General features: G+C 49.7%; 1 protein-coding gene across 2 annotated transcripts in view; it reads left to right on the top strand.

The window, feature by feature from the left end:
* Window positions 1-19,269, top strand: part of ATN1 (atrophin 1) — a 70,405-nt gene that overhangs the window by 35,700 nt on the left and 15,436 nt on the right. For both annotated transcript variants that reach the window (XM_040361202.1, XM_040361201.1), the window contains exons 5-8: window positions 713-2,433; window positions 4,091-4,289; window positions 6,735-7,545; window positions 17,391-17,534. In XM_040361202.1, the coding sequence (XP_040217136.1) occupies window positions 713-2,433; window positions 4,091-4,289; window positions 6,735-7,545; window positions 17,391-17,534 (2,875 nt within the window). The remainder of the gene's footprint in view (window positions 1-712; window positions 2,434-4,090; window positions 4,290-6,734; window positions 7,546-17,390; window positions 17,535-19,269) is intronic.

Below are 19,269 nucleotides of genomic sequence, written 5' to 3'. Positions count from 1 at the left end.
ACCACTGTATGGGACCCTTCTTCCAATGACTACCATGGTAAGGGGCCCTTCTTCTAATGACTACCACTGTAAGAGGCCCTTCTTCCAAGGACTACCAGTGTAATGAGGCCCTTTTTCCAATGACTACCACTGTATGGGGCCCTCCTTCCAATGACTACCACTGTAAGGGGTCCTTCTTCCAATGACTACCAGTGTAAGGGGCCCTTCTTCCAATGACTACCACTGTATGGGGCCCTTCTTCCAATGACTACCACTGTATGGGGCTCTTCTTCCAATGACTACCACTATATGGGGCCCTTCTTCCAATTCCTACCACTATATGGGGCCCTTCTTCCAATTCCTACCACTGTATGGGGCCCTTCTTCCAATGACTACCACTGTAAGGGGCCTATCTTCCAATGACTACCAGTGTAATGGGGCCCTTCTTCCAATGACTACCACTGTAATGGGGCCCTTCTTCCAATGACTACCAGTGTAATGGTGCCCTTCTTCCAATGACTACCACTGTAAGGGGCCCTTCTTCAAATGACTACCACTGTAAGGGGCCCTTCTGTGAGGTGATGACGGAACATCTTCTTAAAGAGTGTGACTGTCCCTGCTCATGGGGCCCTCGGTCGGTGCCCGAGTGCCCTATTGGTCAGTCTGCCCTTGGTGGTGACTTGACTTCAGTCTTTTATCTTCCTTAATGAACGTTTTTCCTCTCTCTCCGCAGTCTCCAGAGGTTCCCCGCCCGCCCCCCGATGAAGAAAGTATGGATGGACAGAGCGGTAATGAAGATGGTGGAAGTGACCCGAGGGACATTGACCAGGACAACCGCAGCACATCTCCGAGCCTCCACAGCGGGGACAGCGAGAGCGATGCATCTTCCATTCCTTCACCAAAATCGTTTCCTTCCCTGTATAGGGGTCCCGGGTCACCCCAACCTCCTGCTTCGCCGGTTCCCAACCCCCCTGTTCTTCCACCCCCGTCCCAGGCTTCTCAAGCACCTCCACAGACTGAACTTCAGACTTCAAGGCCGTACCAGGCTCCTCAACTTCCACAGCTGTATTCCAGCACTGGCGGGATGGTCAAAGCTGGGCCGGCGCCGGCCTCCCAAGCCAAACCTCCACCCACCACACCTATAGCGGGACTTGGTTCTCCAAGGCCATTGGCTTCTCCGACAGCTCCCTCTACTCTACCTACCAGCACTTCTGCCACGACCTCCTACCCCCATGTATCTCACAACCTTCCGCCACCCCCTGCCCTACGGCCTCTCAATGCCTCTCCAGGACTTCCATCCCAACCGGCAGAGAAACCGGGCCAGCCCGTTCCTTCGTCTTCTTGTACCCTTCGATATCCCCCTTACCCAGGACAGTACCCATCTGGATACCCCCACCAGTACCCCGCACAGGGAAAGTATGGACAACCGCAGCCCGGTCCCCATCCTTCTTGGGGACAAGGCGGGCTCAGTTATGGGCGGATTGAAGGAGCTCCCCGCTACCCTCAGCCTCCACCCCAAAATGGACAAGTGGGTGGGGGGCAAAACGTTAGTGGGGGATTCAGTAACTCTCATCATGGAAGTACTCGTGCTCCATCCCCCCATAATAACCACCCTCCACACCCAATGCCCACAGCGGGGGCAATTCAGACTCCAGCACCCCAGAGTAGTGTTTTGCCCCCTCACGGAGGGGCAAATGGTGGACAAGGTCAACCTCCTAATCATAATATGAATAACTCCCATCATCCTCACATTCTACCAAACCGGGGGCGCTCCCCAACGCCACAAAATAACCAGCCACCAGGGGGCATGCCTCAACCCAGCCATCACACACCTCATGTCCTTCTGTCCCCCGGTTCCCACCATCAGAGCAGCACTCAGTTGCCAACACCCGGGGCAGGGCCACCTAGAGGTCAATCACCAGCGCCCACCAGTACCTCCCATCTTCCATCCCAGTCATCCTCTGCGGGTGGAAATGTAGGCTACTCCCCTCAAGTGGAGCCCCCGAATCCTCAGCCCACTCATAATCTTTATCAGCCTCACTCATCTGCTTCTGCCTGCCATTACCCTCCTAACGCTCAAGGGTATGGTAACTACCCCTACCAAGGCTACAAAGGGGCGCCCCCTAATTCGGCTCCACCCTATAAAAATACACCCGCACCCCCACCCCCTCCCCCGCCCCCATATAAACCTGGATCTTTTCCAGTCTCCACTCCTCCTCCTCCAGCTCCCGCCCAGAGCTTTAAAGACTCCTCCCCTCCCGCTCCTGTCGCTGCTCCTCCTCCAGCTCCGCCTCCTGCCCCACCACCCCCGCCAGCACCAGCTCCCGTGCAGATAAAACAGGAGCCACCCGAAGAATGTGAAGTGGAAGGCGATAGCCCAGTTCCTCCCGCCAACAGCCCTTCCCCTCCGCCCAAACTTGTGGACACGCCAAGCCATGCCAGCCAGTCTGCCAGGTAAGTCAAGAGCAGCGGGAGGTACATTTGTGGTCTTCTTGTTGGGGACTAAATATTTTCTGCAAATGTTGCCCAATTAATGGTTAATTGAGATAAATACCTTCAGGGCCGGGGGAAGGGCTGGGCAGAAGGGATGGCTGCCCTGGGCGCAGCATGTATTGTAGAGAAGGGGGAGCACCACAAGTTCCTTCAACTAGAAGGCTGATTTTGGAATTTTCTAATTTTCAAATTTACGAATTGACATATTTTTGAGTTTACAAATTTTTAGAATTCACAAGTTTACGAATTTTTGAAATGACGAATTTTCAACTTTTCGAATTCACAAATCTACGAATTTATGAATTTTCTAATTTATGAATTCTCTAATTTATGAATTTTCGAATTTATGAATTTTCGAGTTTACGAATTTATGAATTTTCAACTTTTTAAATTAACGAATTTATGAATTTTCGAATTTACGACTTTTAGAAATTACGAATTTTCGACTTTTCGAATTCACACATTTCGGAATTTTGTAATTTACAAATTTACGAATTTACATATTTTTGAGTTCACAAATTTTTCGGCTTTTCGAATTCACAAATCTTCTAATTTACAAATTTTTGGAATGACGCATTTTCAACTTTTCGAATTCACAAATCTATGAATTTATGAATTTTCGAATTTATGAATTCTCTAATTTATGAATGTTCTAATTTATGAATTTTCGAGTTTACGAATTTATGAATTTTCAACTTTTTAAATTTACGAATTTATGAATTTTTGAATTTACGACTTTTCGAATTTTCAACTTTTTAAATTTACGAATTTATGAATTTTCTAATTTACGACTTTTCGAATTTTCGACTTTTCGAATTCACAAATTTTGGAATTTTCTCACTTTCAAATTTACGAATTTTTGTATTTATGAATCTACATATTTTTGAGTTTACAAATTTTTCGACTTTTTGAATTCACAAATTTTCAAATTTACACGTTTTTGAAATTACGAATTTTTAACTTTTCAAATTCACAAATTTTACAAATGTATGAATTTTCGACTTTTTAAATTTATGAATTTATGAATTTTCGACTTTTTGAATTTATGAATTTTCGACTTTTCGACTTTTTGAATTTATGAATTTTCGAATTTACGAATTACCTTTTTTTTTTATTCAGCTGTCAGCAGGGGAAGCCCATTGGCAGCTGATAACTCATCAGTTGTTAAGGATGTCGGCTTCCCAGCCCCGCCCCTTAACAACCAGCTTTTACTGCGTCCTGGTTGGGCATTTGTCGGGGGCGACTCCCTTGGCTGGGAAAACAGACAGTTTCCACCGTCGGCTCATCGGGGTGGCTGTGTCAGTTTCATTCGGGGACACTGTATTGTCCCGGAATGAAGGTGCCCGGGAACCCGGGACAGGACTGCAAAATGCGGGACTGTCCCGGGCAATCCGGGACACGTGGTCACCCTAGTGCCCGCGTTGCAGGGACGTGCGGGCGCGGCGTCTCGCGTTCGCTGCCTATAAAGTGGTGCATGTGTACCCTGTATAGAACCTGCTGCAGCAAAAATTAAATCAATGTGAAATCTCATTTAAGGGGCGTGTTCACATCTGTGCGTTTTTTGGGGGGGGGGGAATGGGTCAACCTAACCTGATAGCGACTCTGTCATTGTCTGCAGGTTCAACAAACACCTGGACCGCGGATATAATTCCTGCTGCCGGACGGATCTCTACTTCGTGCCGCTGGAGGGATCCAAACTTTCCAAGAAGAGGTCGGAGCAGATCGAGCGAGCGCGCAGGGAGAGCGAGCAGCGAGCGCGGGAAGAGCGCGAGCGCGAGCGGGAGAGGGAGCGGGAGCGGGAGATGGAGAGGAATATTGTAAGTTTACAGCGCCTGGTAAACGTATTCATACCCCTCTATATACAGCGCCTGGAAAAAGTATTCATACCCCTCTATATACAGCGCCTGGAAAAAGTATTCATACCCCTCTATATACAGTGCCTGGAAAAAGTATTCATACCCCTCTACATACAGCGCCTGGTAAAAGTATTCATACCACTCTATATACAGTGCCTGAAAAAAGTATTCATACCCCTCTATATACAGTGCCTGGAAAAAGTATTCATACCCCTCTTTATACAGCCCCTGGTAAAAGTATTCATACCCCTCTATATACAGTGCCTGGAAAAAGTATTCATACCCCTCTTTATACAGCCCCTGGTAAAAGTATTCATACCCCTCTATATACAGTGCATGGAAAAAGTATTCATACCCCTCTACATACAGCACATGGAAAAAGTATTCATACCCCTCTATATACAGCGCATGGAAAAAGTATTCATACCCCTCTACATACAGCACATGGAAAAAGTATTCATACCCCTCTATATACAGTGCCTGGAAAAAGTATTCATACCCCTCTATATACAGCCCTTGGTAAAAGTATTCATACCCCTCTATATACAGTGCCTGGAAAAAGTATTCATACCGCTCTATATACAGTGCCTGGAAAAAGTATTCATACCCCTCTTTATACAGCCCCTGGTAAAAGTATTCATACCCCTCTATATACAGTGCCTGGAAAAAGTATTCATACCCCTCTTTATACAGCCCCTGGTAAAAGTATTCATACCCCTCTATATACAGCGCATGGAAAAAGTATTCATACCCCTCTACATACAGTGCCTGGAAAAAGTATTCATACCCCTCTATATACAGCGCATGGAAAAAGTATTCATACCCCTCTATATACAGTGCCTGGAAAAAGTATTCATACCCCTCTATATACAGTGCCTGGAAAAAGTATTCATACCCCTCTTTATACAGCCCCTGGTAAAAGTATTCATACCCCTCTATATACAGTGCCTGGAAAAAGTATTCATACCCCTATATAGACAGAGCCTGGAAAAAGTATTCATACCCCTCTATAGACAGAGCCTGGAAAAAGTATTCATACCCCTCTATATACAGTGCCTGGAAAAAGTATTCACACCCCTCTATACAGTGCCTGGAAAAAGTATTCATACCCCTCTATATACAGCCCCTGGTAAAAGTATTCATACCCCTCTATATACAGTGCCTGGAAAAAGTATTCATACCGCTCTTTTTGTATATACGAATATTCAAATTTTCAAAAAATATTTTCGGAATATTTAGTTAATTCGGATATTTCCAAAATTTTTCGAACACAAAATGAATTGCACATGTCTAATGAACCGAGCTGAAGTCCACGTGAATCTCTCTTCAGAGTTGCTCAGCTCCAATTTTTGGGACGTTTTTGGGGTCAATCTTTCACTTTCACATGTTTTTTTTTTTTTTTGCCTTTTACAGAATTTACGAATTTATGAATTTTCGACTTTTCGACCTTTTGAATTTACGACTTTTCAAATTTACGAATTTTCGAAATTTACAAATTTATGAATTTTCGACTTTTCGAATTACGACTTTTTGAAGTCGTAAATTTGATAAATCCATAGGCCCAGATTCTCATACATTAGCGTTGCTCCTGGGCAGCATAATGTATGAGCTCTACGTTTCACCGCTGCAGGTCTACAGGTTTAAATCCTGATTCTCAGAACACTTACCTGTAAACTTGCGGCGGTGTAGCGTTAGATAGCTCGGCGCAAGCCCGCCCAATTCAAATGGGGCGGGCACCATTTAAATTAGGCGCGCTCCCGCGCCGAGCGTACTGCGCATGCTCCGTCGGGTAAATTACCCGACGTGCATTGCGCTAAATGACGTCGCCCCGACGTCATTTGCCTAGATGTATACGTAAATGGCGTCCAGCGCCATTCACGGACGTCTTACGCAAACGACGTAATTTTTATTCAATTCGACGCGGGAACGACGGCCATAGTTAACATTGGTTGCGCCTGCTAATTAGCAGGGGCAACCTTACGCGTCGGGTACGCTACGCAAACGACGTTAATTCGCTGCGTCGACCTCGCGTATGTTCGGGAATCGCCGTACTTACCTCATTTGCATAGACGACGGGGAAAAGCGACGATGCGACACCTAGCGGCGGGAAAAAAAATTACTTTTAAGATCTGACAGCGTAACAGCCTTACGCTTGTCAGATCTAATGGGTACCTATGCGCAACTGATTCTGAGAATCAGTCGCATAGATACCCGGGGCCAGATGAGGTGTTACGACGCCGCTAATGGTGTTGCGCCGTCGTAACGCCTTTGAGAATCTGGCCCATAATTCGTAAAGTCGAAAATTCATAATTTCGAAAATTCGTATTTTCGATTTTTTAATTTTATACTTTTCGTATTTACAAATATTCAAATTGATAAAAGTTTTTATTTTTTTGTCTTTTTCAGAAACTGGACTCTAGTCGTCACGACTGCCCCCAGCTGTGCCCGCAGCAGCCTCCCCACCACCCTTCCTTGGCTTTGCCCTCCCCGTCCTCTGCCCCCTCGCGCCCCCCTCACTTTGAGCCACCAGGAGCCGTGGCCGCCGTGCCCCCTTACTTGGGCCCCGACACCCCAGCTCTCCGCACACTGAGCGAATACGCTCGCCCCCATGTACTGTCGCCAGCTGGACGAGCCCCCCAGCCCGGTCACCCCCAACATCACCCTTTTTACTTACCCCTCGGAGACCCGCTGCTCGCCTACAACCTACCCGCCGTCTTCGCCAGCGACCCGAATCGTGCAGAACGGGAGCTACGAGAGAGGCTGAAACCCGGATATGAAGTCAAACCCGGAGAGCTGGACCAGCTTCACCCGGCGACCCTTCCTCTCCCACCGCCGCCGCAGCATCACCAACCTCCTCCTCAACCACCGCCCTCCACCGCCGGAGTACCTCCTCAGATGGGACTGCACCCGGCCTTCCCCTACCACCACGGGCAGCACGCGCACCAACATGCCCTCGAAAGGGAAAGGCTGGCGTTGGGGGCCGCCGGCGCAGGGCCCGGGGCCGGACCGGGAGCGGCCGGGGCAGCAGGAGGGGCCCGAGGGGAACTGTCCTACGCCGAGCGACTTGCCGCGGAACGGCAGCACGCCGAAAGAGTGGCGGCTTTGAGCGGAGATCCCCTGACCAGGCTTCAGATGCTGAACGTGACCCCTCACCATCATCAGCACTCGCACATTCACTCGCACCTACACCTGCACCAGCAGGACGCCATCCACGCGGGTAAGACGGAACTTCTACCTTATACTTTATAAAACGCAAAAATATGATAGAACAGAAAAAAATATATATATATTAGTAGGAAAATTTAGTAGGGCCGGATCTAGCCTATATGATCTGGGGGTGCAGGGGAAAAGTCAGGGGGCTTTACTCCTAAAAGTCAGGACAGCAAGTGTCCCCATCAGAGTGCCCCCTTACATCATGTGTCCCCATCAGACTGCCCCCCTTATATCAGGTGTCCCTATCAAGAGTGCCCCCTTACATCAGGTGTCCCCATCAAGATTGTCCCCGTACATCAGGTGTCCCCATCAAGAGTAACCCCTTACATCAGGTGTCCCCATCAAGAGTGTCCCCTTACATCAGGTGTCCCTATCAAGAGTGTCACCTTACATCAGGTGTCAGCATCAAGAGTGTCCCCTTACATCAGGGGTCCCCATCAAGAGTGACCCCTTACATCAGGTGTCCCTATCAAGAGTACCCCATTACATCAGGGGTCCCCATCAAGAGAGTCCCCTTACATCAGGTGTCCCCATCAGAGTGCCCCCTTACATCAGGTGTCCCCATCAGAGTGCCCCCTTACATCAGGTGTCACCATTAAGAGTGCCCCCTTACATTAGGTGTATCCATCTGCGTGCCCCTTTACATCAGGTGTCCCAATCAGGGTGCCCCCTTACATCATGTGTCCCCATCGGAGTGCCCCCTTACATCAGGTGTCCCCATCAAGAGAGCCCCTTTTACATCAGGTGTCCCCATTGGAGTGCCCCCTTACATCAGGTGTCCCCATCGGAGTGCCCCCTTACATCAGGTGTCCCCATCGGAGTGCCCCCTTACATCAGGTGTCCCCATCAAGAGAGCCCCCTTACATCAGGTGTCCCCATTAGAGTGCTCCCTTACATCAGGTGTCCCCATCAGAGTGCCCCCTTACATCAGGTGTCCCCATCAAGAGAGCCCCCTTACATCAGGTGTCCCCATTAGAGTGCTCCCTTCATCATGTGTCCCCATCAAGAGTGTCCCCCTTACATCAGGTGTCCTTATCAAAAGTGCCTCTATAGATCAGGTGTCCCCATCAAAATGCCCCCTTACATCATGTGTCCCCATAAAGAGTGCCCCCTTACATCAGGTGTCCCCATCAAGAGTGCCCCCTACATCAGGTGTCCCTATCAAGAGTGCCCCCTACATCAGGTGTCCCTATCAAGAGTGCCCCCTACATCAGGTGTCCCTATCAAGAGTGCCCCCTACATCAGGTGTCCCTATCAAGAGTGCCCCCTTACATCACGTGTCCCCATCAGAGTCCCTCCTTACACCAGATTTCCCCATCAGATTCACCCCCTTTAGTCGGCGTCCCCATCAGAGTTCCCCTTTTACATGGAGGTTCACCAGAAACAAGATACAAGGTAAGGTTGTCCAAGGGACCAGGCATGGAGCTCTCTAGCATCTTAGGTGACAGAGTGAGAAGAGCCAAAGCCAAACACCGCACAGGTCCCGACCCTGACAATCTTATGTATATATATATATAGCTGCAGTGGTGGTCTGTCTATAGAGGGCGCTGGAGCGCCGCCCCCTCTGGCTCCGCACCGCCACTGATAGCTGCATTGGTGAGAGTAGAGAGTTGAGATAGGCAACTTTGGTCCCTCGGCAGACAAAGCGGAACCTCTCTGTGGTGATGGGTACTAGCGTGGGTACTAGCGTGGTCGAAGTTCCTGTGTGGTTTTTTTTGGAGGTGGATACCACAATATGTATTCTTCTCTGACGACTGAGGAAGCAAGCCTTGTGAAAATGTTTCCAGACTCTAGATTGGGGTTTCCCAACCAAGGTTCCATGCAAGCCTAGGTTCCTCCCAGAGGCGTTGCTAGGGGGGTGCGGGGGGTGCGGTCCGCACCGGGTGACAGCCGCTAGAGGGGTGACACCATCCCGTTTTTGTTTTTTGTTTTTTTTAGCTGACATGTCCAGCCTGCCCTGTGCAATCCCAGCCTGCCCTGTACCACCCCAGCCTGCCCTGTATCACCCAGCCTGCCCTGTACCACCCCAGCCTGCCCTGTACCACCCCAGCCTGCCCTGTACCCCCCCAAACAGCCCTGTACCACCCCAGCCTGCCCTGTGCCACCACAGCCTGCCCTGTACCACCCCAGCCTGCCCTGTACCACCCCAAACTTTCCCATGCCACCCCAACTTGCCCTGTGCCACCCTAACTTGCCCTGTACCACCCCAATCTGCCCTATGTCACCATAACTTGCCCTATACCACCCCAACCTGCCCAATGCCACCCTAACTTGCCCTGTACCACCCCAACCTTTCCCATGCCATCCCAACTTGCCCTATGCCACCCTAACTTGCACTATACCACCCCAACCTGCCCTGTACCACCCGAACTTGCCCTATACCACCCCAACCTGCCCTATGCAACCCTAACTTGCCCTATACCACCCCAAACTACCCTATATCACCCCAACATGCCCTATACCACCTTAACCTGTCCTATACCACCCCACTACAGCAACCTGCCAATATACCACTCTATACTACCCTAACCTGCCACTATACTGCCCTATACTATCATTTACAGGGGCTGGTTTGGGGTGCGCCCCGTGCCCATGCGCTGCCTGCTTGGTGCTGGGCAGCCTAGACAGAGGGGGGGTGACACCATGTTTTACCGCACCGGGTGACACCAACCCTAGTGACGCCACTGGTTCCTCCAGAGGTTCTAGGGCAGTGATGAGGAACCTCGGCACCGCAGATGTTTTGGAACTACATTTCCCATGATCCTCAATTACACTGCAGAGTGCCTGAGCATCATGGGAAATGTAGTGTCAAAACATCTGGGGTGCCGAGGTTCTCCATCACTGATCCAGAGGTTCCTTGCCTCTCAGAGAAGTTCCCACTGATACCATTGGTCTTTATAGCTCTCTGTAAGGGGGGGGGGGGGGGGTAATTCTTCTCATCGACCACAAGTGTAAGTTCTTCCTAATTTTTAGCAGAGGGTTCCCTGAGACCAGAAAGTCATTTTAAGGGTTCCTCTTTGTTAAAAAGGATGAAAAAGACTGTTGTAGATAGAAAACAATGGAGGAAGTCATTTTGTGTATTTCTCTTAATAAGTGATGTAAATTATATACGGTATGTACTAATGTAAGCCAAATATATTTTAACAGTATTGCATTTATTTTATATTTATATTCATTTATTTTTAATCCTAAAAAAGTTCCAACTTTTGCAATTGTTGCTTCAGCATTAGAAGAAAAGGTAGAAAATGTACCCACGCTCCCGTTTTTGCCCGCGCTGTCTAGGCCAGTGGTTCCCAAGAAACAGGCTCAGCCACGGCCTCCCTCCTACTAGGCCTTGAGGCAGCTGCAGGTCCCCTAACCTCCAACCCGTACCTCCCAAGGTGGCCTGCAGTGCCCCTCAACCTCCCAGCGCCCCCAGGCCCCCTGAGAGCCCTCAGCCACCCACAGTGCCCCCAATCACCCACAATGCCCAGGGGGCGTCGGGAGGGGGTGGCTAGCCGTGGCTGAAGCACCGAATGTGACCGCGTAAAGCCCTGAGTCTCACGGTGGCAGGACTGCATTATTAGCCCCGAGCCGCCTAGCGAGTGCTGATCCCGAGCGCTGCTGAATGTAGTCGAGTGTGGCCGACTGTGGCCGACTGTGGCTGAGTCCCATAGCAGGGCATTGCAAGGACAGATTAGGAATGAATGGGGTAGCCCAGCCAATGGGCAGGGATTTTCATGGGTCCCTTGGCCTGCTGGGAGAACCTATTTAATTGGGTGGGGGTCAGGTGATTGGGGTTCTGTGCCACCTGGACAGCTGTCTGGGTGGACGTGTGTCGTATTGCCCCAGGTTGCTAGGCCATAAGCCTATCCCGGGGACATCTGGCTGTGCCAGGCTGTCTGGGGGCCCATTCCAGAAGTAAGAGAGCAGCGCAGGGTTGGGACCGCGGCTTGCAGTCCAACCAGAAGTGACGGTTCTGACGGCCGGAGAACCTGTCATGGTCGGAGGTGCAAGGGAAGCTGTCGCCACTAAGGGACCATCCACCTTGTTACCGGAGGCCCATGGGCGTAGCATAAGGGGTTGCAGGGGTCACAATTGCAACCCCACCCATAGCTCCAGGGGGCCCCTGCAGCATCCCTGTCATATTATGATATCCTCCACAAAGTCCAGCTCCAGTCTGCCCAGGGGCCCCACAGCCACGCTCCAGTACTGGGCTTCCACTTTGTCTTCCACGGTCCACACCCCTCCGCTCTCATTGGCTGGGGACAAGCTGTGAGACATTTTCTTAACCACTTAAGCCCCGGACCAAAATGCTGCCTAAAGACCCAAGGGGTTTTTACAGTTCGGGACTGCGTCGCTTTAACAGACAATTGCGCGGTCGTGCGACGTGGCTCCCAAACAAAATTGGCGTCTTTTTTTCCCCACAAATAGAGCTTTCTTTTGCTGGTATTTGATCACCTCTGCGGTTTTTATTTTTTGCGCTATAAACGCTATAAAATAGAGCGACAATTTTGAAAAAAATGCAATATTTTTTACTTTTTGATATAATAAATATCCCCCAAAAACATATATAACATTTTTTTTTTCCTCAGTTTAGGCCGATACGTATTCTTCTACCTATTTTTGGCAAAAAAAAACGCAATAATCGTTTATCGGTTGGTTTGCGCAAAATTTATAGCGTTTACAAAATAGGGGATAGTTTTTTTGCATTTTTATTAATTTTTTTTTTTTTTACTACTAATGGCGGCGATCAGCGATTTTTTTTCGTGACTGCGACATTATGGCGGACACTTCGGACAATTTTGACACATTTTTGGGACCATTGTCATTTTCACAGCAAAAAATGCATTTAAATTGCATTGTTTATTGTGAAAATGACAGTTGCAGTTTGGGAGTTAACCAGAAGGGGGCGCTGTAGGAGTTAGGGTTCACCTAGTGTGTGTTTACAACTGTAGGGGGGTGTGGCTGTAGGAATGACATCATTGATCGAGTCTCCCTATATAAGGGATCACTCGATCGATGCAGCCGCCACAGTGAAGCACGGGGAAGCCGTGTCTACATACACCTCTCCCCGTTCTTCAGCTCCGGGGAGCGATCGCGACGGCGCAGCTATAAACGAATAGCCGCACCGTCGTCCCGGATCGCTCCCCGAGTGGACCCGACCTCCGCATGTACCGGGGTGGGGGGTCCCGATCGGACCCCCCACCCACGTCTAGCAGAGCACGTACAGGTACGTGATTGTGCCTGTCCGTGCCATTCTGCCGACGTAAATGTACATGAGGAGGTCGGCAAGTGGTTAATGGAGAGGAGCAAAGGGTGAGAACCGCCCGGGGGCCAGGTCAACTTTTGCATCGGGGGCCCACAAGCCTCAAGCTACGCCTCTGCGGAGGCCACTGTGAGTAGCTGAGGGGCCAGTATCGGACTTCTCACCAGTTGGGGGGGGCGGTGTGAAGAAGTGGGAAAACTTCAGCAAGTGCCAAGCCAGGGACCCAGCGGGACAACAGAGGTGACTAGGGTGACCACGTGTCCCGGATTGCCCGGGACAGTCCCGCATTCTGCAGGTCTGTCCCGGGCACCTTCACTCTGGGACAATAGAGTGTCCCGGAATGAAACGGACACAGGTCCCAGCATGAACCCCTCAGAGCTGAAGATGTGACCCCCCCCCCCAAACTAGTGAAGAACTACTGGTCCCAGCATAGATCTGTGAAATCTATGGGGTCACACCCTTAGATCTCACGGGTTCATGCTGGGAGTTTCAAATTTGGGGGGGGTCACATCTTTAGATATCAGGGGGTTCATGCTGGGACTGGTAATCATTTACTTTGAGAGGGGTGTGACCTCCCCAAAGTTAAGGACTACAGGTCCCAGCATGACACCCCCCCCTCAGAGCTTAAGATGTGACACCCCCCCCCCCAAACTAGTGAAGAACTACAGGTCCCAACATAAACCTGTGGGATCACACCCTTAGATCTCAGGGGGGTCATGCTGGGTGTTGTAGTCCTTCTTATTTGGGGGGGGTCACATCTTTAGATATTAGGGCCCGGATTCAGAAAGGAGATACGACGGCGTATCTCTGAGTGTGCTGCGTCGTATCTATGCGCCTGATTCAGAGAATCAGTTACGCAGAGATTTTCCTAAGATCCGACCGGCGTAAGTGTCTTACACCGTCGTATCTTAGGCTGCATATTTACGCTGGCCGCTAGGTGACGCTTTTGTATATTTCCGCGAGGAATATGCTAATTAGGTAGATACGCCGATTCAGAAACGTACGTCCGGCCGGCGCATTTTTTTACGTTGTTTACGTAAGGCTTTTTCCGGCGTAAAGTTACCCCTGGTCTATGAGGCGTATCCTATGTTAAGTATGGACGTCGTTCCCGCGTCGAGTTTTGAAAATGTTACGCCGTTTGCGTAAGTCGTTCGCGAATAGGGCTGTACGTAAGTTACGTTCACGTCTAAAGCAATGACGACTTGCGGCGTAATTTCGAGCATGCGCCATTCATAAAATACATCAAATACATGGGGTCACAGTGAATTTCAATAAAACACGCCCACATCATCCACATTTGAATTAGGCGGGCTTACTCCGACACACATACGTTACGCCGCCATAACATAGGGCGCAAGTCCTTTCTGAATACGGAACTTGCGCCCTAATTTACGGCGGAGTAACGATACGTTACGCCGCCGTAAATTAGGGTGCAAGTATACTACAGGTCCTGCGCCGTCGTATCTTAGGGTGCAATTTTTCCGCTGGCCGCTAGGTGGCGCTTCCGTTGAGTTCGGCGTAGAATATGTAAATGACTATATACGCCGATTCACGAACGTACGCTTGCCCGTCGCAGTAAAGATACGCCGTTTCCGTAAGAGATACGCCGCGTAAAGATAAAGCTGCCCCCTAGGTGGCGTAGCCAATGTTAAGTATGGACGTCGTTCCCGCGTTGAAATTTGAAAATTTTACGTCGTTTGCGTAAGATCGTCTGTGAATGGGGCTGGACGTAATTTACGTTCACGTCGAAACCAATGACGTCCTTGCGGCGTACTTTGGAGCCATGCACACTGGGATATGTACACGGACGGCGCACGTCAATCACGTCGGGTCACCAATAATTTACATAAAACCCGCCCCCGTCATCCTCATTTGAATTAGGCGCGCTTACGCCGGCCCCATTTACGCTACGCCGCCGTAACTTAGGAGGCAAGTGCTTTGTGAATACAGCACTTGCCTCTCTGACTTACGGCGGCGTAGCGTAAATACGATACGCTACGTCGCAGTAAAAATGAGCGGATCTACGTGAATCTGGGCCAATATTTTTTACTTTTTTCTATAAATAAATATCCCCCAAAAATATATATATAAAAAAAAAAAGTTTAGTCCGATATGTATTCTTCTTCTACATATTATTGGTAAAAAAATTGATTGGTTTGCGCAAAAGATATAGGCCCGGATTCACATACAGCGGCGCATATTTATGCCGGCGTAGCGTATCTAATATGCGCTACGCCGACATAGCGCAGAGAGGCAAGCACCGAATTCACAAAGCCAGTGCTGCCAAATCTGCACTGGGTTCCCTCGGCGTAAGTCCTCGTAGGTGGAAGTGGGCGTGAGCCATGCTAATGAGGCGTGACCCCATGCAAATGATGGGCCGAGCGTCATAGAAGTACTTAAAACAAACGGCGCATGCGCCGTCCCGCGGACGTATCCCAGTGCGCATGCTCAGAATCACGTCAAAAATACTCCCGAAGATACGACGGATCACCACCTACGACGTGAATGTAACCTACGCCCAGCCCTATTCACGTACAACGTAAACGGCGTAAAATACGACGGCTTGTGTTCCCCGGTCCATACGTTTGCATGAGTTGCGCCTCCTATATGGGGAATAACTTTACGCCGGACGTACGACTTACGTAAACTGCGTATATTATGCGCCGGGCGCATGTACGTTCGTGAATCGACGTATCTCCCTCATTGCGTAAATATGCGCCCAAGATACGCCGGCGTAGGAAAGTTACGTCGGTCGGATGAAGCCTATTTTCAAGCGTATCTAGTTCTGTGGGCACGGCGCACATTTACACTTACGCGGTGTATCTCGAGATACGTTGGCGTAAGTGCTTTGTGAATCCGGGCCAAAGCGTTTACAAAATAGGGGGGTAGTTTTATGGCATTTTTATTAATAATTTATTTTTTTACTGGTAATGGCGGCGATCAGCGATTTTTATCGTGACTGCGACATTATGGCGGACACATCGGACAATTTTGACACCATTTTGGGACCATTGTCATTTAGGCTCCATTCACACCTAGGCGTTTTTACGCCCGACGCTATTGCAGCCTGAAATACGCTGGAGGGGTGATTTAACATTGTCGGCTATGGAGATGGTTCACATCTCCACGCCGAACGCCAAAACGCCGTACGCCTGAAGCTCAAAACAAGTCCCTGACCCTTTTTTTCAGGCGGCTTCGGCGTTCGGCCATAGCCGACAATGTGTAAATCACCCCTCCAGCAAAAACCGCGGTAAAAACCGCCGGCAAATCGCGGGACAAAACGCCGCAATTTGTCGCGGTAAAATACACCGCGTTCAGGTGTGAATGCAGCCTTATACAGCGATCAGTGATATAAAAAAATGCACTGATTACTGTACTGTAAAAAAATGTCAATGGCAGTGAAGGGGTTAACCTGTAGGGGGGCACTGAAGGGGTTAAGTGTGTCCTAGGGAGTGCTTCTAACTGTAAGGGGGCGTGGCTTTGCGTGACACGTCACTGATCGCTGCTTTTTTTTTTTGTAAATAAGTACGTTTTCTTCTTCGATTACGGGCACTGATATGGCGGCACTGATGGGCACAGATGAGGTGGCACCGATAGGCGGTGCTGGTATGTGGCACTGATTGGCACTCATAGGCGGCACTGATGGACCCTCATAGGCGGCACTGATGGGTACTTATGGGTGGCACTGAGAGGTGGACACTGGGCATGGATGGGCACTGAGAGGTGGCGCTGATGGACACTGAGGGGTGGCACTGATGGCATTGCTGGGCATCACTTGTTTATTTACTAATTTTTGCCAGTCAGTGCCCATGTTGCCAGTCAGTGCCCATTTGTGGGCACTGATTGGCATCTATTGTGCTTATTTTTTTACATGTGGATGGCCATGGGGGATGTACCTGGGCATCCACATGTTGCCCCCTTCCCTGGTGGTCCTGGCGGCTTCCCTGGTGGTCCAGTGTTGGCATCTGAGGGGGGGGGGGGCTGCGCTGATAAACAATCAGTGCAAACCCCCCCTGTCAGGAGAGCCGCCGAACGGCTCTCCTCTACTCACGTCTGTCAGACGCGAGTTAGGAAAAGCCGATCAACGGCTCTTCCTGTTTACATCCTGATCAGCCATGATTGGACACGGCTGATCACGTGGTAAAAAGCCTCCGCCGGAGGCTCTTTACAGAGATCGGAGATGCGTGGTGTCAGACCTATCACTGATCGTCGTGCTGCGCGCCCCCACGGGCGCACGCCAACATGTTATCCTGCTGGACGTCAATATACTATTGACCGGGCGGGAAGAGGGGGCGCCAACTAAGTCCAGCCTTGTATTTCTTAATAAATGCATCCCTTTTTAATGCTGCACTTATTTGGCGCCCCATTTGGCAGACTGATGACATAATTTCAGCCTAGGCAGAGTCATGGATTGCGTTCATGATAAAGGGCTTTTTGGGGGGGGGGGGGATGATACTGTTGCTTTATAATATGTCATGAATGTATTCCCGCAGATTTGTGTAAAGTTACGGAAGGGTCCATTTGATGGGGGAGGGGGGGTGTGTTTAGGAAGGGCGTGGTGGTGGTTTCTCCTCACACTCTGCCTGTCTGTTGTCTTTCAGCCTCTGCCGGCGTTCACCCGTTGATGGACCCGCTCACGTCGGGGTCCCACCTCACACGGATCCCGTACCCGGCAGCCGCACTGCCCAACCCGCTGATGCCCCACCCTTTGCATGACAGCGATGTCCTCCGACAGCAGATATTCGGTGAGTGACGGTAGGAAAGTCAAAGCACCCGGCTGCTGGGTTTGGAGCAGGTGGGGGGCCACAGCTAGAAGAGGTTAAAGAGTCAGGATGGGGGGGGGTCACCCTATACATAAAGGGTACCAGTTAGAAGGCCAACCGCCGCATCCTTAACAACCGATGACTCATCAGCTGTCAGCGGGCTTCCTCACTGACAGCTGAATGTAAACAAAGGAACCTTAACAAAATAATGCCGGCAATGAAAAATAAAGGTTATAAGGGGAACCGGGAAGCCAACCGCCGTGTCCTTAACAACCGATGACTCATCAGCTGTCAGCGGGCTTCCCCACTGACAGCTGAATGTAAAACAAAGGGATGCCGGCAAATGAAAAATAAAGTAAAAAAACTCAATAGGGTCCCCCCTATCCATACCAGGCCCTTTTGGTCTGGTAGGGGTTTTAAGAGAAACTGGGAAGCCAACCGCTGCGTCCTTAACAACTGTGGACTCATCAGCTGTCAGCTGACTTCCGAACTGACAGCTGAATGTAAACAAAATAATGCCTGCAATGAAAAATAAAGTAAAACAAACAGCACCGGGTCCCTCCTATCCATACCAGGCCCTTTGGGTCTGGTATGGGTTTTAAGGGGAACCAGGAAGCCAATCGCTATGTCCTTAACAACCGATGACTCATCAGCTGTCAGCGGGCTTCCTCACTGACAGCTGAATGTAAACAAAGGAACGCAGGCAATGAAAAATAAAGTAAAAAAACTCAATAGGGTCCCCCCTATCCATACCAGGTCCTTTGGGTCCGGTATGGGTTTTAAGGGGAACCGGGAAGCCAACCGCTGCGTCCTTAACAACCGATGACTCATCAGCTGTCAGCGGGCTTCCCGACTGACAGCTGAATGTAAACAATGGAATGCCAGCAATGAAAAATAAAGTAAAAAAACTCAATAGGGTCCCCCTATCCATACCAGGCCCTTTGGGTCCGGTATGGGTTTTAAGGGGAAGCCAACCGCTGCGTCCTTAACAACCGAGGACTCATCAGCTGTCAGCGGGCTTCCCCACTGACAGCTGAATGTAAACAAAATAATGCCCACAATTAAAAATAAAGTAAAAAGACAGCATGGGGTCCTCCCTATCCATACCAGGCCGCCCTTTGGGTCTGGTATGGGTATTAAGGGGAACCTCATGCCATTTCTTTTTTAAATAGCGTGGAGTCCCCCCCCCCCCAAAAAAAATCCAATGCCAGACCCTTATCTGAGCATGCATCCGGGCAGGTCATGATGGGGGATGAGTGAGCAAAAAAAAAAGATTTTACCCAGAAGTCTCTTTACCTTTTGGTGAGGATTATATAAATACAGTATCTGACAAAAGTAAGTACACCCCCTCAGTCACATTTGTGTAAATATTTTCTTGTATCTTTTCATGTGACAACACTGAAGAAATTACACTTTGGGCCCAATTTGGAGATTTCCACTTAGGGGGTGTACTGACTTTTGTTGCCAGTGGTTTAGACATGAATGGCTGTGTGTTGAGTTATTTGTTATACAAGCTGTACACTCCTCCCCCCTGTGTACACTCTCTACACAACATTGTAGATACAAAGTGTCATTTCTTCAGTGTTGTCACATGAAAAGATACAAGAAAAGATTTTCACAAATGTGACGGAGGGGTGTACTTACTTTTGTCAGATACTGTGTATGGTCCTTCCAGGTTTGGGTTCAGCATGTGACCTCCTTCCCTCCCTCCCAGAAT

Source organism: Rana temporaria, chromosome 8 (genome assembly GCF_905171775.1).
Source record: "Rana temporaria chromosome 8, aRanTem1.1, whole genome shotgun sequence".
Classification (NCBI taxonomy): Eukaryota; Metazoa; Chordata; class Amphibia; order Anura; family Ranidae; genus Rana; species Rana temporaria.
This window is presented reverse-complemented; position numbering and strand designations above follow the sequence as displayed.